The 17,661-nt window shown below is 42.1% G+C and overlaps 1 protein-coding gene across 2 annotated transcripts in view; it reads left to right on the top strand.

The window, feature by feature from the left end:
• The window catches only part of acsl6 (acyl-CoA synthetase long chain family member 6), a 38,588-nt gene that overhangs the window by 1,831 nt on the left and 19,096 nt on the right, over positions 1-17,661 (top strand). The window contains exons 1-6 of one of the 2 annotated variants that reach the window (XM_041951671.1): positions 1,516-1,638; positions 10,673-10,893; positions 12,346-12,460; positions 14,403-14,467; positions 16,599-16,700; positions 16,980-17,079. In XM_041951671.1, coding sequence (XP_041807605.1) covers positions 10,690-10,893; positions 12,346-12,460; positions 14,403-14,467; positions 16,599-16,700; positions 16,980-17,079 — 586 coding nt within the window. In that variant the 5' untranslated portion in view covers positions 1,516-1,638; positions 10,673-10,689. Of the gene's footprint in view, positions 1-1,515; positions 1,639-10,672; positions 10,894-12,345; positions 12,461-14,402; positions 14,468-16,598; positions 16,701-16,979; positions 17,080-17,661 lie in introns of those variants that run through there. The other variant, XM_041951670.1, reaches the window with a different exon arrangement.

Here is a 17,661-nt window from a genome sequence, read left to right on the forward strand (position 1 = left end):
TATTCTTTTTCCCTCCTCAATATTTAATTAAAAGGATGGTGTTGGTCTTGCCCCACCCTTTGGCAGAAAATAGCCAATGATGCTTTAGTTTTGGAGGGCCTTAGCTTCTGTGCTTGAGGCCCATGCCGGAATTGTAACTGAATGAGCCTTGAGTGTGACATTTTTTAATAAAAAAAAAACAGAGAGAGTCAGAGGGATTGTGAAAATGTTAAAAATCTGCAAATTAAAGACACGCTGCATGACTGCACAATATGACAGAATAAATGCTGAGTGTTAAGTCTTGCCTGCTGTGTAATGAATGTCAGTGTGCACTTTCACAGAATGTCAGAAGGCAAATTTAATTGCATGTTTAGCACCAAGACAGATTCCTGTGAAGTTGCATGTCTGATCATTTTATTTTTTTACATATGTCAAGATGGTGATTTTAAGATCCGCTTTACTTTTCGCTACCCCAACGTCTCAATCCTGAATCAATCAATAATATCAGCCAGTCCGGAATCCGCATGGCAGTTTTCCGTTTGAGTGGCTTTTTGCTGTTTCAGCATTCGCTGCATCGTCTTCCTCCTATTGTGGGATGCTGGGCAGTAATGGCTCAGCCTTAAGTGCTGAAGCAGGTCTGTCTGCCCATGAGGTGCTCAAGTAGTTCTCTTACAGATCAGTCTTCCGAGTACAGTATGTTTTTTGTTTGTTGTCCTGCTCCTTTCTGATTAAAATGTCCAATATTCATGAGTTACAGCAGGCCCTCAAGTAAGAGAGAAAACCCTTCAGGAAACCTCCTCGTTAAATCCTAAAATTTCAGTGTCTGATGTCACAACTTCCTGAAAAGGACAATGGGGGAAGCAGTAATATGTGGCCGTTAGTTTGGTGGCTGTTGGCAGTTTCATATCTTTAAAAATGCAGCAGTGCTGACAAAGGCACCATAACAGGATGCACGTGCACAGATGTGAAGAAATTTAACAGAAGTGGTTTTCCCTTTCAGGTTGAAGGGTGAATCCCATTAATTTGCAAAATGAACATAGCAAAAAATGTGTTTTTCCTTGCTGTTTCTCCCCATGAATTAGAGCATTGTCAGGCTGAGATGCACAATCCTGCCTCCACTCTCATTTTGATAGTCAAATCAAACTAGATGCAGCCTCATTGCTGCATTTGTTTAGATGTGCAAATATCAACGGCGCAAAACAGAGTTGCTTATTTGCATATGTCCCTACACACCTATGTTTATAGTGTGTCACTATGCCAGTGTGCGTGAGCATAATTCAGTGAAGGAGAAGACTGCATGTTTAGGCAGGGGGAGGGTGTGAGGGAGAGAGAGAGAGAGAGAGAGAGAGTGGCGGAGGGAGGGGTGGGTGGGTGTGGTGAGAGAGCCCAGCGTCTGTCGAGCTGAGGGTGGTGTGATACGGAGGCCAGCCAGGCCCAAACTAGGCCAAAACGCATCTCGCTGCCTTCCTCTTGCTTGCCTCAGCTTAATCTGACCGGTGGCAATGGGAAGGTAATCACTAGTTTGCACAGGGTGATGTGATAGCCGCCTGAGGCCCCTTGGCACAACACACACACGCACACACAGACACACACACACACACACACACACACGTACACACATCACACTTCACCGGCTTCCTGGCTGCCTCCGACGCCTTTGTAAGTGCCGCTGCCGAGACCACAGCTGCTTTAACCCCTCTGCAATGCAATTACAGTCTAGATCTTTTTAGCCTTTTCCTGCTCTGTGTGTCTCCTTTAACTTTTGCTCCAGTGCTGCATATTTGATTTCACATATATATGTATATTTTATACATAGCAGTTCTTCCTGCTTAATTCATCCCTAGTAGCTCTTTCCTCTGCAGCTTGTGTCTGATTTTCTTTAATGAATTATAACTGCAATTACCTGTTGTGCTGCTTGTGAAGTCGCGAAACGGCTGCTTTCTCGTGCATAGGATGTAACAGTGTCGGTGCAATTACGCCTGACAGTGACAGAAAGAAGTTGCGGTCTGACTCCTCAAGGGTGGGCCAAGTTGAGGAATGGCAGGCGGAGATAAGGATGAGTGGTTAAAAGAGAGTGAGAGGGTTGGTGCTGTGGAGGGGTGATTGAGCACCGGCGCTTAAAATAGCAAAAAGAAAGATGTGATGTTTTAATGCGAGTGAAGACAACTGAAATAAGCGTTTGAATAAGAGACAGCTGAGTAGGATGTCTTTAAATAGAGTGCAGTAGTGAGGTTACTACTGGTCATCCGTCTCTGTGCTAATAGGCTGCAATAATCTCCCCACGCTGGACTCTAATCATTGGTGACGGCCCTCAGATGGGCCGATGGGGTGGGACTTAAGGACGAAGGGTTGCGTTTCCTCCGCTTTAAGCCTCAGAGGTCAAAGGAAGTCCAGCTGGCCCATTCACAAGCCCTCATCCCTGCATGGCTTGCAGGACTCACGCTGCACCAAAGTCCTTGCAAAGTGGAATCTTCGTGAGAGAGGAGGAGAAAGGTGACACGAAAGTACAGATGAGGAGCTGCTGCGTGAACCGAGCCTGGGCGCAGCAGAGTTTCATCGCTAATCAATATTTTGACACATTTTTACTCACGTTATTTATGTGGACTGAATAAAGCGATGTTGCATGGGGACCTTTCACAGGTCCACAGGGAAGCAACTATTCAGAGGCACATTAGATACCATATGAAGCCATTCAGATGCTCTTTCCTTCCCAAACTGCTGCCACTTCTGGGACACATTTGGCTATTTATGCGAGTGGATACAGCTGGAAATTCTCTCTTGCTCTTTGTAATTCATTGAGTCAAGAGCCACGGTTAAATTAAATGCTTTGATAGGAATTTTACACCTCAGTGTATTGGAGTGTATACTGAGCCTTTTCAAACTCATACATTGCAGTTGAGTCTTAAGCTCCTTTAAGGTACTTTAGACTTTTGAGTGGACAGCTGTAAAGATTCCACTTGCTCGTCTCCTGTAGCATGAACAAAGTTCATATGTTTATTGTTTTTAACCCAGCTGTTCATGCACAGTATGTGCTGTAAATGTTTTGTGATAGATATGACACAGTTTGTATTATGTTCCTTCAGCCCAGCGTTTGACTGTGCACATCTGTCAAGTGTTTTTCTGCCGAACGTTCCCTCCAAAGCGGACAGTGATTGACACTGCAGCCGCACTTTTTTCATCAGTCTTGATTGTGTTTTGATATTTTTCCAAAATATCGGTGACATTTTGTAATGTCCCTCAGCATCTCCTACAGAAACACAAAGTGTCTGTGTGAGCAGCCTGCCAAAAAGCCTTGCTACCACATGGTCACTATTGAAACAGTCACACTCTGTCAAAGTTTAGGCACCAAACCTCCCTGATTAGGTTTAGGAAAGGATCACGGTTACATAAACAAACAGTCTCTTGGGTGAAAGGCCTGTATTTTACCCATCCATCCACCCTGACCTCCTCACTGCATTGACCTTTTCACTTTTTATACCACGTCACCTTCGCTCTGAGTGTTTTTTGCCATGGGTGGGTTCATATTGGAGTGAGTTAAAAGCCTGGTGCATCTCGCTAAAGGGCTGTACACTTGTATGAGAGGCAGAGAAGCTGACACAACATTGTTACTGACAACCTGGGAATGACAGCGGTCCGGTTTTGTAGCCTTGACTGCTTGCTGTGTTGACAGAACTCACTTAGATCAGATTTCAGTGTTAGCTGACACTGATCCCGTCTCTTCATTACATTTCAAAACACGACTCACATACTGACATACAGATGAAATAAAGATATACAAAATCCCAGGAAACTATCAACAAAAAGCATGCTATAAATTGTGTCAGTGAAAAAAGCCGCTCACATGTCGCAGGCCCGTTGAGGGAAAGCTACAGCAGTCTGTGCAGCAGTGGGAAGTGAAATGAAGCACAAAACTACATGCGAACATGTGTAGTTACATGCATCATTCTGGTATGGAAAACAATGTTATCTTACAAAACAAGTTCATCTTAACTGAAGGTTGACTTTACCTTTTACCGAAGCTTTCAACCACATCCATGGTCTCAATCAGCAGTTTGCTCATTTGATGAAAACAGAGCTAACTCGTATGACATACGAGTAAACTACATACACTAATGAAGACAGTGAGATACTTACAATATACTTTTATTTCTACTTTATGGTTTCAACTTAGATTACACTGACAGACTGAGGTCTATTTTCTGTTAGTGCCAAACTTGTATGCATCAGTGGCTTTTTAGTGCATCAGTTGTGAGAGAGATTATCCTTTAAACTGTGGGACTGCAGGCTTTTTGCACATCAGCAGTCCATCATTCTTGAGCAAGACATCAAACATGCCTGCACGCTTATGTATAAGTTCAACAGCCGAATGCTCGAGCTGTAAATGCAACAGAGTTGCAGCTGCAGGGACGTTAAAGATTTTCATGGTGCAATGAGCTCTTGATCTCATAAATTAAAATTGGACGGTCTTTGAGTTCATTTGCTGATAAAGGTCATGGTTGTTGCTGATGGGGATCCTGCTGACCTGCTGTTCTTCTGTCGCACCAGCTGTATCAACAGTCTTTATAGAAGGCAACAGGGATGACCCGAATGTGTACGTGCGTGTGTGTGTGTGTGTCCCTGGGGTGTGTTATTTAGGTTACTACAGGACAGAGTCGGCACCAAACAGGGCCACAGGCTGCAGTGGAGAAAAGGTAGAAACAGCTGAGCAAATTACCCTGTTCACCCAAAATAGTCGTGCAGATTTAAACATGGAGCCTGATCTCAACTTTTACTCTAAGAGCAATTTTCTTGTCTCAAATTTGTGAGAAAAAAATGAATATTCATTCAGAGAGTGCTGAGAAAGAATAGAGTCATTAAATCTGTGTCAAATTTCAGGGGCCTCATACACAGACGTAGTCTTTAGAGGACTGACGGTTTGTACAGGTCGAACACGGACCTCCTCCCTCAGTGAGACAGTTTCCGGAGAATTCACCTCAGAGTCACCTTGAGTGAAGGAAACACCGGTTGTCATCCAAATGAGGGAAAATGAAGACTGCATTTCCTGGAGGAGCCTGTCAAATCTGACAGGCTTTTCGTGTTGTTATGGAAATAAATACTTGGAAGGAGTCGGCCCCTGAAATGGGACACAGCCACTGTGCATAGTAGAGGGCTACCCTCCACTGCCTCCCACCCAGCACTCAGCCCTGCTCTGTCTGCAGTCTGACATCACTTTTTAAGAGGAAACATTTTCAGGGAGGCACACAGTAGAGGTTTAAGTGAGTCGTCAGTGGTTGGCATTAAGTTATCAATCAGCGCAGGTCAGATTCTGCTGTGAACACTTCCTTTTGTCTTTTATAGCGTAACAAAACTGACAGTTTTTGCTTTTTCTTTGTCGGTCAAATACAGCCGAAAGCAGAACAAAGGCAGCGGAAAATGAGACGGGCAGATAGATGTTTACATCTCTCCTGGAGGCCAATTAGGTGTCTGGCAGGCTGCGAGTCTCCAGCTGCCGTCGGGCTATTTCATGGCGGGGAGATGTGGCTCGCCGGCGTGCCGGTGCTGTAGCATTCGCTGCTTCGTTTAACCCTGCAGATTCCAAGCGAGACCCCGTTCCTTCACAGACAGGTGTCAGGAGTGAGGGCTCAGTTATGAGTCAGCATAATTGTTCCAGATGTTGTCCCAATTCATCCCATGAACTTTGAAAGTTTCCAAAATATGTGTTTTGCGCCCACATGAATGCTGCATCCTGCATTGCTTTGCAGTGATGAGCAACAAAGAAATCAGTTCTGTTCCAAAATGTGATGGCGCCTCATTTTACACGTTAGTTCAACATGATACCCTGAAGACACCAGAGCAAATAATATCAGCAAAATTCAATATTACTGACTCTGCAATCCACATCTGAAGCTTGTCCATGTGTTTGTGTCTGTTTCCAAACACCGACATGTCAAAAAATAATCTTTTTTTACTCCTGCACGGCTTAGTTAAGCCAAATCCAGCCTCCTCTATTCCAGGTGTCAGTATGAAGTCTGTCTATATTTAGAGCTGGCTGAGTGCTGTTTCCCCTCCTCTGCCTCCCTTTTCAGACACCAACAAAATCCACTGAGGCTCTGTTATCCCTGCAGCCAGGCCACATTAGCCACTGAACCCGGCACAAAAGTACACTCACATGTATGCGTTTGCGTCGTCCATGCAGCTCACTCCTGGCCAAAGTGTTCCCGCAGCGATGCATCGACATTCATAGAGAACATTTGAACTCCGATTCCAAAATCGATTAAGCTTGCAGGCCAATGAGCAGACACAGCAAGTAAATAAATATGTCATCTGTCTTTATCAGTCGGTAACAACATCATGACAGTTGGCAGTTATGGTCTTAAGCTGTTTGAAACTTGAAGCTTTATTTATGATCAGAGCAGGACAAATGTCAGTCCCGGAATCAGTGCCTCCACCAGGTTTTATCTAAATCATACCAGGTGTATTTGAGGAAATTTAACTTGGAAATTTTGACCTTCAATTATAACTTTCTATTTGCCAGTCAGTGTGTCTCCGTAAGGATATCAGCATGTGTCTGAGAAAAAGTTTCACCTTTAATTATGGGCCATCCGCTGGGCAAACCATTCCATAACTGGCTTAGTGGCTTAGCCTTTCATCTCATCATAGCTCTATTAAACATAAAAGCCTCAAAATCATCTCAGAGGTCATCATGAAGATTAAATGCATGTATTATTTATTAGTATTATTATTAGATTGTATTATTATTGTGAAATTAAGTCTACGGTCACTCCACAGTTGTACAGAAGGAGTCAGCTTAATGTTTCTGTACCAGAGGAGGTAAACATGGTGGCTTTTGTTGATGGTGTGTTTGATGGCAGGGAGGTCTGTTTGTTTTTATATGACACGGTTCAGCTGTTCGGGTCCTGTTGGCACGACACAGACATGGAAATGATCTTGTCTGTGTGTGCTGAGCTGCCTGCCTGGCCGGTGTTTTGTCATTGATCTTCCCATCAGAACTGTTTAGATACATCTGCTCTGCTGTAATATGGGAGAATGCAATATGAGATGTGGGATATGTGCTGTAATGTGGAAAATAAAGTGGACGATAGGAAAGTATTTTCTGGTTCTGTGCAAATCAATCAAATCTGCTGTATTTAGTTTGTTGAAAGATTGGGATTTTCATGTAATGGGCATAGTTGAACATTTCTATGCTTTATTTCTAAGAGGTAGATGATTAGATCGATATCAGTCCCGTGCCTGCATGCCTGCTAAGGAGCTGGAGTCAGTGGTTATCTTAGCTTAGCATAAAAACTGGAAACAAGGGGAAACAGCTAGCATGGCTCTGCTCATAGTAAAAAAAAAAACTTCTCACAGACAAATCTAAAGCTGGCTAATTAACATGTTTCATGTTTTTAGGCTTTAACCATGTGTAAGTAGAAATCTGAGAGTCTGCACGGAGGTGTCATGCACATGAATAGACTGCTTAAAAATACTGAAGAACTCCCTGATTGTCATTCTTACACTTTTGTTTGTGTAGGAATTAAGTAGGCAAGATATTATGTGTTCATTAGTGAGCTTTCAAGCTAAAGTGGGTGTATTGTAAAATTTATATAGAACATTATATAGAATCTTTTTGATAAGTTAGGCTGAGCAGTTCCATATTTAATGCACAGACACGAGAACTGATATCAAACACCTCATATTTCACAGCATAAAATAGGCAAAATATTAAACTTTTAAGTAGTCTAAAGTTTTTGATTTAGTAGAATTCAATGAAATTGAATGTATGATACAATGAAGATGATAGACTACAGTAGTGAATACAGTACAGATGAGATAAATCTCTCTAAGAATGCTGTCGCTCCCAATTTTCTCCCAATTCTGTCTCACGTTTTACATTTTTAACTTTACTTTTAAGACGTTCTGCTGTCAAGAAAACTTCCTGGAGTTTTCAGTCTATTCCAAATACCTGAAACTGTGCCAGATTATGCTTTCAATTCATCATGTCTTTTCGTCGTAATTGAGTCTAATTGTCGGCAGACTCCAGTTGGGCGGTGGGCGGCTTTGTGTACCCAACAGGGTAGGACATTAATCAGCCCAGAATTAACTTTGACACTTTAACTGTTTCAACATCCATACACATGCCAATGAACAGTGTTGTTTAGCTCAGAAACATCATCAAGTGGTTTCTGTTATTTACTATAATGCTTGACATTTCCCAGCACTTGGGCAGCTCTGATCCCCCATCAAGATTACTGGAACTGCAGAAAAAAGGTACAGCAGAAAAAGAGGAAATATCTGCTTAACGCAGCAAAACAAGAAGCAGGGAGTCCTGTGACGTTAAAGAGGCAGTAGTGTTTTCAGACACATCAGAGGTACCCGTCATGCTGCGGTTTTTCAGTTACAGGTGATAGTTTCTATCTGAATCGAAACTCCGGTTAAGATGAATTAAGAGGATTCGAGCCTGAGAAGAGTTTGGGAAAGCAGCTGCAGGGAATTCACTTTAGAGGAGTTGAAGGAAAAGTGCTTCTTACTGGAATCAAAGCAGCAGAGCTGATGAGCAATTGCTGTAATACGCTATGCAAATGTGGTGCCATGTGTCAGTGCTGCATTATGACTGTAGACAGTCTTTGATTTGTTCATTTTTAACAGGGGGGAGGCCCAATGGGAGCTGCCTGCCCTACACAACCCAACACACACACATACACCCATATACAATATAATAGTATCATATTATAGTAATATATTAGACAGTATTGTAGATCCAAGATGAAACTGACAGAAGGGTGGGGCCGGGAAGAAAAGACAAATCCGTCTGCTGCTTCAGCACCACGGACAGCATCGCCAGCACCATGGATTTATCAATACACAGCACAGTTAGGCTACATGGTCGGGGCCAGAGAGTTTGACTTGTACAAACCTTAGTCAGATAAAGGATCAACGAGCATATTTTACATATTCTACTAAATAAACCCTCTGGCCCTGATGGCAGGTTAACAAGTGGGAATGCTTTTTGGTTAATTTGGTAGCAAGGGGGGTGGCCCTCACCCACCTTCAAATCGCCTATAAAGTGTAGATATGAGCCCTGCTGACAGCCAGTGTGTGTGTGTGTGTGTGTGTGTGTGTGTGTGTGTGTGCGTAAATCCTGAAGTGTAGAAACAACACCTCAGGTGACAACAGGTGAGCAAAGGGTGTGTAGTACTGGATTAAGACCATAAATAAATAAGAAAAGTGAATAAATGAATAAAAAATTAACATTTTAAGATCATAAAAAAATGAAATGTAGAAGTTGCTGCTAACTAGCTGTTAGAAGCGTGTTAACCTTTTCTATAACCCATTTATACGTCACCTTCACAAGATGTCAAGAGTCAAAAAGAGAGTCTTTGTTGTTCCTTGACTTGGTTGTGCGTTAATTTTTTGGTGGTTTTGAAAGTCATGCATCTGACTTCCTTAAACCTGCTTTCACCCTCATGCAGGCTCATATGATTCAGCTTTCCTTTTGCAAAATAGTAACAGTGCTTGTACTGAAAATAACGGGTGAATAAGGAAGTCAATGTTCCCACGGCCTCAGATATTTATACCTATTAGCTTCACAGTCTGTTGGTGTCTGCGGCCCCGTGCATGTGTGTGTGGGAGAGAGAGAGAGAGAGTGAGCAGACAGGAAGTGATTCTGATTGGTTGTGTGCTGCAGCAGTGCCCCGACGCCATTCGTTCGGTCAGGTGGTGCTGTCTCTGACTCATTTCCCAGGGGGAGGGAAGGAAACCCTCCAGTCAGCGCTGCAGCCAGCCTCCCCCTAGATAAATTATGCATCCCACACTGTGTGTGTGTGTGTGTGTGTGTGTGTGTGTGTGTGTGTTTTATCTACTTTCTAGTCCCACCACTTCTCAGTGCTGTAGTGTAGATGATCTATTCTGAGCTGTCTTTACACTAAGGGCAAGAATGCAGGGGAAGGCCCCTCGAATTGTGTTTAAGGTCACAGTATCTGGACGGACTAGCAGTGAGCTCAAATTTATTCATAAAAACACTTTTATCAGACAGGACTGGCTCAAAGTGGCTCCAACACGACCCGGAGAAATTCGTAGGAGGGTCTATTGTTGTGCATCTATGTGTGATAGTTGTGTTTTTGCACCTGGACATGCCCACTGACATAAATACAACCAGCTTAGAAAATACAGTGTGACGACTTTACGTCTTCCACGAGTTTCTTCCTGCACTACAAAAATATGCAGGTCAGAAAAACTACACATCTACCGCCAAGACAAAGATGCATTTTGTAGGTTTATATGTCATCAGCTTGCGGAACTTAGTACATTTAGTACAGTGTCAGGTATTTTCAGATTTGTTCTAAAATTCAGCAGCACTGGTTCAAAAACCTCGAAGCTGGTTTTAAAATACCTCCCCTTGCACAACTCGTTTAGCTTAACAAGGCACTGATTAGGAGGGCCATGACTGGAAACCACCAATATTCGACCAAATATTGATTTTAAACTGATTCTTTTTTGTTTATTTATTTATATAGTGGAAGGAGACAAGACAAGACAGAACTTAATACATCAGATGACATGACAGAATCAATAATCCACCAATAATTTGTTTTAAACCCCTTCTGAGCAAATACATGTTCTGAATTAAAAGATGTTTTCCTGATGTTTTCCTTCCTAAAATAAATTTTATTATTACATGTACCCATATTAAAAAATGTAATCCTCTGTTCTGCAGAGCTGAGTTCCACCCTGATGGAGAAGATGCAGGCCCAGGAGATGATGAGCGGCCTGAGGATACCGGAGATGGACGAGCTTGGCCAGTTCTTTCGCTCCTTGCCGACCTCCACACTGGTGGGCATCGGCGCTCTTACTGCCGTGCTGGCGTACTGGTTGGCCACCAGACCCCGTCCCATCAAGCCCCCTTGCAGCCTGCTGCACCAGTCCGAGGAGGTGCCGGTAAGATGGAGCACACCCACACACAACTACATTCATAGGGTTAGGATCATAAATGCTGCAATGATTCAGCAAACAAGCAACAGAAATAAACACACACTCATTTGCAGACACACACAAGTGGATAATGCACCTCACTTTTTCAAAGTCCTGTTTTTGCCCCCCCACACTTTTCTGCCCCAAACGATGCTCCCCTGCCAGATGAGAGAAGTCAGAGTTGCTAAAAAATGCTGACACACTCATTTAGGTCACCTTCAGTTGTTATCATGCTCTCACAGTAATAAGCTTCATAAGCAGGGTGCAGTACTTTTGTGTTTTTTTCCCCCTGGGTTTTACCTGCCAGGCTACTATGCACTGTCCCAGTCATCTGAACGGTGGAGCTTGACAGCAGCCTGAGAGGAAGACCTGCCGACACTACTGTGATCACCTCTGCATATTTTCCAGAAAAAAACACATATCATTTTTATACTTTGATTTATACTGTGATTCATGCTGGGCCAGCAGTGTTAATACATACATACATTACCTTGTTTTGTTTTTTTGTTTTTTTTTACCATTAATCTATAATCTTAACTCATTAATGATAATATGTTCGTGTTTTTGCATCTTCTTTCCCTTAAAGCATCACAAATATTTACATTGAAGTTAGATAATCAATAAAACTGTTAATACAGGCTGTTAGTCATTATTAAACTTAGCTCTGTGTGCCCAAAAGTTTGTTTTGACTTCATTTAATGCTCACAGGCCCTTCACATTCAGCCTGGTTTACCTTAACCACCAACCCAACAAAAGCAAACACACTCTGTTTTTCACACAAGCACACCACAGGTCTGTACCCTCGCACCGGCAGGTGAGGCTGGCAGCATTCACAGTCAGAATGAAACTCCTTTCAAAAGCTTTTTGTGGCTTAGGTTCTTTTTTCTGGTAACCTGAGAAGCTGTTTGAAGTTCTGATACTACAGTCACCTGTGTACCTGACAAGCAAACACATGCATGCAAAGACACACAAACACACTCATGGGTTTCACAGCATGCCAGATTCCAAAATCTTTTCAACCCAATTGACTCATTTGCAAAAAGGGTTTTGCTTCAACCGTTCTTCTTCCTGCTAAGAACGAACTCACCCAGAATGCATCAGCGATGTTCACACCGGGGAACAAAGGGAAGCTCAGCTCAACTGAGCCGCTCAGATATTTTTATATGCATCTGCAACAAAAGAGATGGATTATCATTTTGAGAACAAGGAAAACAATTTTCTTCTCACCCTCCCTCAGGCTTTGCTGTCTATTCAGCACCGCCTTTATGATGGAGAAGTATTAGACCTCATTTTGTTTGTTTGTTTGTGCAAATTTTATTTTCAATTTTGATACCAACACCCCCATAGTTTAGAGAGAAGGTTGTGAAAATTATTAACAGTGTTACACTTTTTCTTTGTCTCTCTCTCTCTTCGCGTCAGCATGAAGGTGGAGGTCGCAGGTCCATGATGGGTGACAGCTCCAAGCTGCTGACTCATTACCATGACGACGCCAAGACCATGTATGAGGTCTTTCAGAGAGGCCTCCACATATCTGGTGGGTGTGACGTGAGGTGGGAAGATAAGCTAACAAAAACACTGCAGCTGTGTGTTCACTCACACACTGACTGTGCACACAGACAGATGTTGTGATGTGAGGTTTCTGTCCATATTATAGGTTTAATATATTATATCTACACGACAGCATATACTTTTATCTAATCAATGCTGTTAATTGCTTCTTGTTCTGGCCAAGATAGTGAATGCTAGATAGTAGATGTGTGACTAAAAATCAAATGGGTTAAATGGGAAGAGAGTGACCAAAGATCAGCAAAGTTACAATGTATAACTGATTGAAGAGCACCTGTCAGTAAACGCTCAGAGAGAATATGAAAGCATGAGGACGTGCATCACTCTTTCTAAAATCATCGTACCATGTACAAACATTAATTACATATATTATTCATAAACAATACATTAAATAATAAAGTCGCTATAAGGAAAACCAGAAGTGTAAGGTGGGGTACTAAAAGGAAAATAAAGATAAAAATAATGAGAGAATAAGATACTAAAACCACTAAGAGGAGATGTGATGAAGTAAAAACAGACTATAACAGGTTATAATGAGGGAAACAATCAAGAAAATAAAAACAGAAAATAAAAATCATACTTTTCTACTTTCTGATACATTTTCTCACTAAATCTCACTCATTTCTGCCAAAATCACTGAAATCTGCAGTGAGTTGATAAAAGTGGACTAACACAGCACACTGTATAAATTAAACCAGGAATGTGCCTGACTGAGATTAAAAAGCTTTTACAGGAGTTTCTGACCAATACAGCGGCAGCAGCACATTGACAATAGTATATTTTTACGCATATTGAAGTAAAAAAAAATCTGCCTCTCATTATTTGAAACAAGATAAAACATTGATTAGTTGTCCTTATGGAACATTAATGAAAAAAACAACTACAACTCCCATGAGTCTTTGCCACAGATGATCAAAACCTTGCATTCCATTAATAAAACTGAAATAGCTGCTAAATATTGTCACTGTTTATTTTGTTGTGCTCACATTTTACTGGATATTAGTAGATTTCCCTAAAACCCCAGTATCATGTTACAACAACAGAAACACTGATGAAAGAGTATACATCTAGAGGACATAGACATATACTCTGCAGAAAATATAAAACTAATCTGTAGAATATAAATGCATAGAATGTAAAAATATCAACAGTCTAAAGTTAGACAGGATTTACTGAGCGTACATTTACACAAATACATGATCAAGCCTCTTCTGTGACCACACTCGAGTTTTCAGAAGCTAGATGTGCACAGTACAGACACACAGGCACACACACACATACACACACAGGCACACACACACACAAACAGGCTGCGATTCTTGGAGACAATATTAGACACATGTGAGCAACCCTACAGGCTAGTAATAGCACACACTGACACAATGCTATGGTCTGACCATGAACCATCCAATCATGTCCCTACTGCTGGAGGTAAGATGAGTCCTCTGGTTGCCAAGGTAATGGCCATCGTTGCCAACAGTAACAGTGTCAGGGCTCGCAGGGAGTTTGACTAAGTGACTGACTCACAATACAGAGATATTCCTATATAACAGCACACAAGCACACCTGCATCTTCAGAGGTGACTCAGTTATTGTAGTTTATTGTAGCTCATAACGTGTTTAGAATAGTTACACCAGCGTCATTCAAAATTTGAGGGCAAATGACAAGTCACTGAAACAAGAGGACATTCCATGAGCATGAGTCAAGCCACTGTGTTATGAGCTTTCTGCGGGTTTTCATATATTTATATAAAAAAGCGATCAATGAGTTTGAAATAAAAAAAGCTGAATGAAGCTTCTCGCCACCTTAACGAATGTTTCTAACTGTGTTTTCTCATATATTTCAATGCTTTGTCCACCTGAGAAATGTTTTCATCTAATAGGTTTATGATGTTTTGTGTGTTCAACAGGTGATGGACCTTGCTTAGGCTCACGGCTCCCCAACCAGCCTTACAAATGGATGTCCTACAAAGAGGTCAGTGCCATTCAGGGGGGTCTCATCCTTGTAGCACCGACAGGTGCAGTCTGAGAAGAAGAAGTGTGAGCTGTAAACAGAGACGCCACAGACAAATGTTAGCAAATGCTTCTAGAATGGTTATAAAGCTGAATTTAGGTTGTTTTCACAAATCGTTTGTTCACAATATTTCTTATTTTTGCAGGCATTATCATATATCTTTGGCATGGCAGAAATGTTCAAATACAGCATTTTCTGTAAATACACTAATGGCATTTCCCACACTGTATAAAACATGATATCACTCATTGTCAGCTTTTAGGTGAGTTATAATCTGTCCATGCAGTCCATTTAAGAGAGTCAACATGCTGATGTATTTTGTAATGTGTGTACAGAAGCTTTGTGGCTCCACATCTGCCTAGCAACCAAGTCTTGCACCGTCATTGCTATAAATAGTAGATAACAACCAGCCTAAAGAAATGTTGCTGGGTTTATATAGGCCAATATCACAAATTACCATTCACCTCAAGGGAACTGAGCAGCTTCAGGTGTCGCCCCCGAAGTCGGGTCTGAGCCACACCGCCTCCTCTCCACCATTGAGACCTGGACAGAGGACAGGCCACGCAAACACAGCAAAGGACAGCAGCATTCATACAGATAGGAGGAACAAACAAACACACAGAGGTAGAGAGAGAGCCTGGATTACATACAAAGTACGGAGAGAGGGAGAGAAGAGGAGAGGCTGAATCGCTTGGGGATGAAGATCCAGATGAACGACTGGATGAGGCGCTGATGGCCAGAAGCCAGGAACAGCCTTTAAGTTAGATTCAAAAACTCACTGAGAGGTGAAAACCTGTGTGGTTGAATGGCGGGTTGTCAGATCACTGTCCTGCTACACTGGATTCACGGTATTGTCATGAATCGTTGCTTCTATGTGGTGCAAAAACACCACAGAGATGTGTGCGATAATAATATAATAGAATATACGGAGGGCTGCAACTAAGGATTCTCTTCATTATCAGTTAGTCTATTGGTTATTTTTCCTGAATAATTGATTCATTATTTAGTTTAATTCAGTTTACTCTCAAATAAAACAAAGAAAAGAAGCAAATACTCACAAATGATAGGCTGGATCTAAGGACTGTTTACAGTTTTTGCTTGAAAGGGCAAAAAAAAAAGATCGAATGATTTATGAATTATCATAGTTGCTGATTCTGTCAGTCGATTAACCAATTAATCGCATCAGCTTTAAACACAAGATCAATCAGTTGTGTCCTTATAAAACATAAGCAAGTTTCATGAATGCATTGAAGAGCATCTCCGTCAGCTCCTACAGGAAACCTCCAAGCTCCCATGAAGCAGTTTCAGGTTCCAACACATCCCTGAACACGGAAGATAAGCTGACATGTTTTGGAAAGCCATTGTAGAGGTTGAAGGGGTGGTGGCGGTTGGAGGGGCTTTTATCTAGGCAAGTGATGTAGAAATCGGTGATAAAGCAGTGCCCGAGGCTGTTTGAGAAGCGCATTACACAACCTTCAACATTTAGCAGTGTCATCATGTTATTTTACGAGAGAATGGGTGGGTGGAAGGTTTTTTTGTTCATTCATTACACTGTAATTCCCAGAAAGCCATGTGTGTCCAGGTTCTAAAACGATGTGCAAGACGTGATTTTAAAGGTTGTTATGCAACTTCGTTTGCTGTCTACACACAGCAACATAAATCCTGTTTTCTCTGATGTCTTTCACAATCACGGTAACTTGAGAAATGAGATTTTGGCAATTCAACGATTTACAAAATAGAAGGTATGTATGTATTTCTCCACGGATGAAAGCTGCGGATGTTTCCAAAATTGGCTTGAGCAGATGACCATAGATTGTTATTGTGTTTCATAGCTGAATCATGGCAGAAAATAAACATGCACAAATATGGATTTCCCTTTTTTTCCAAGTTATAACCAAAAGCATTTATTTAGCCGAATCGCACCAAACCCGCTCAGCCACATGAACAGTAAGGAGCATTCCTGCTTCCTATTGTAGCTGTTTCCCAAGAAACTGGAAAGCAAGAGAAATGAGGAAACGTAGTCTATTCTTGGCGGAGCTTTTGTTTGGTTTTGTTCCACCTGGTCCAATCAGCTGCTGTCCCACTTCCACAGGTGACCGCCCGGGCTGAACATCTGGGTTCAGGCCTTCTGCACCAGGGCTGCCAGCCCAACCCAAACCAGTTCATCGGAGTGTTTTCCCAGAACAGGCCAGAGGTGACTCTCGCTCTGTCTCGTTTACTGCCTCTTAACTTTTCACGCTGTCGCTCTGCTTCACTGTCTCACGCCCGCTGGCTCAGGCGAGCTGAATGTAAACCATTTTATAGATGGTTTCATTCATGCAGCATGAACACACGCACACTCAAAAATTGTACACACTTCTGTTAGCAACAACACATGGAGAACTGACATCAGTAGGAGTAAACATGGTCTGAATATGTAATCTGAATATCCGTGAAAATTATGTTTGACCTTTGACCTTATGTGTGATTTTAGTGGATCATCTCCGAACTAGCTTGCTACACCTACTCCATGGTGGTGGTCCCCCTTTATGACACACTGGGCCCAGATGCTATACGGTTCATCATTAACACTGGTAAGAACACACACATCACACACAAACAAATGCCAACTGGTGTTACACAACACAACAAACGATTCTCTCCTCACTGAAGCAAGAATCAATTAATCCATAGCTTTATTTATTAGCTCTTCCTCGCTGCAGGTACAGTCTGGTCAGTGTTGTGACTCAAACAGCAGCTTTTAGCAGTGGAGCGCCCCTCACTGGTGTCTGATAGCATTGCTGTCAGCTCAGCCGTGATGTATCGTGTGTTACTTCCTGGACAAAAACTTATTTAAAGACTAAAAAAAAGCCACAGCGACAGCCATGATGTTATGTGCGGAGCAAGTAGCCTTCGAAGCAGTCTTTTATAGGCCTCTGGTACTGAACTGAAGTGACCACAGCCCCACAGACATTTGACCAGCGGTTCTTAGCCGAAAAAAAACCTGTGAATGATGCGCAGAGTCAAAAAATAATGAATGTCTGAACTGTGCTCAGTATGTTATTCAAGATTTTGACTGCTGCCCCAAAGTAAATCCACAAGAAGTGATTAACTAGATTATTTAGATGCTTTGGAGGTATAAAATCTTTCTCGACACCTTTACCAAACTAGAAATT

The sequence above is a fragment of the Chelmon rostratus genome, chromosome 14, assembly GCF_017976325.1.
Source record: "Chelmon rostratus isolate fCheRos1 chromosome 14, fCheRos1.pri, whole genome shotgun sequence".
In the NCBI taxonomy this organism is placed as follows: Eukaryota; Metazoa; Chordata; class Actinopteri; order Chaetodontiformes; family Chaetodontidae; genus Chelmon; species Chelmon rostratus.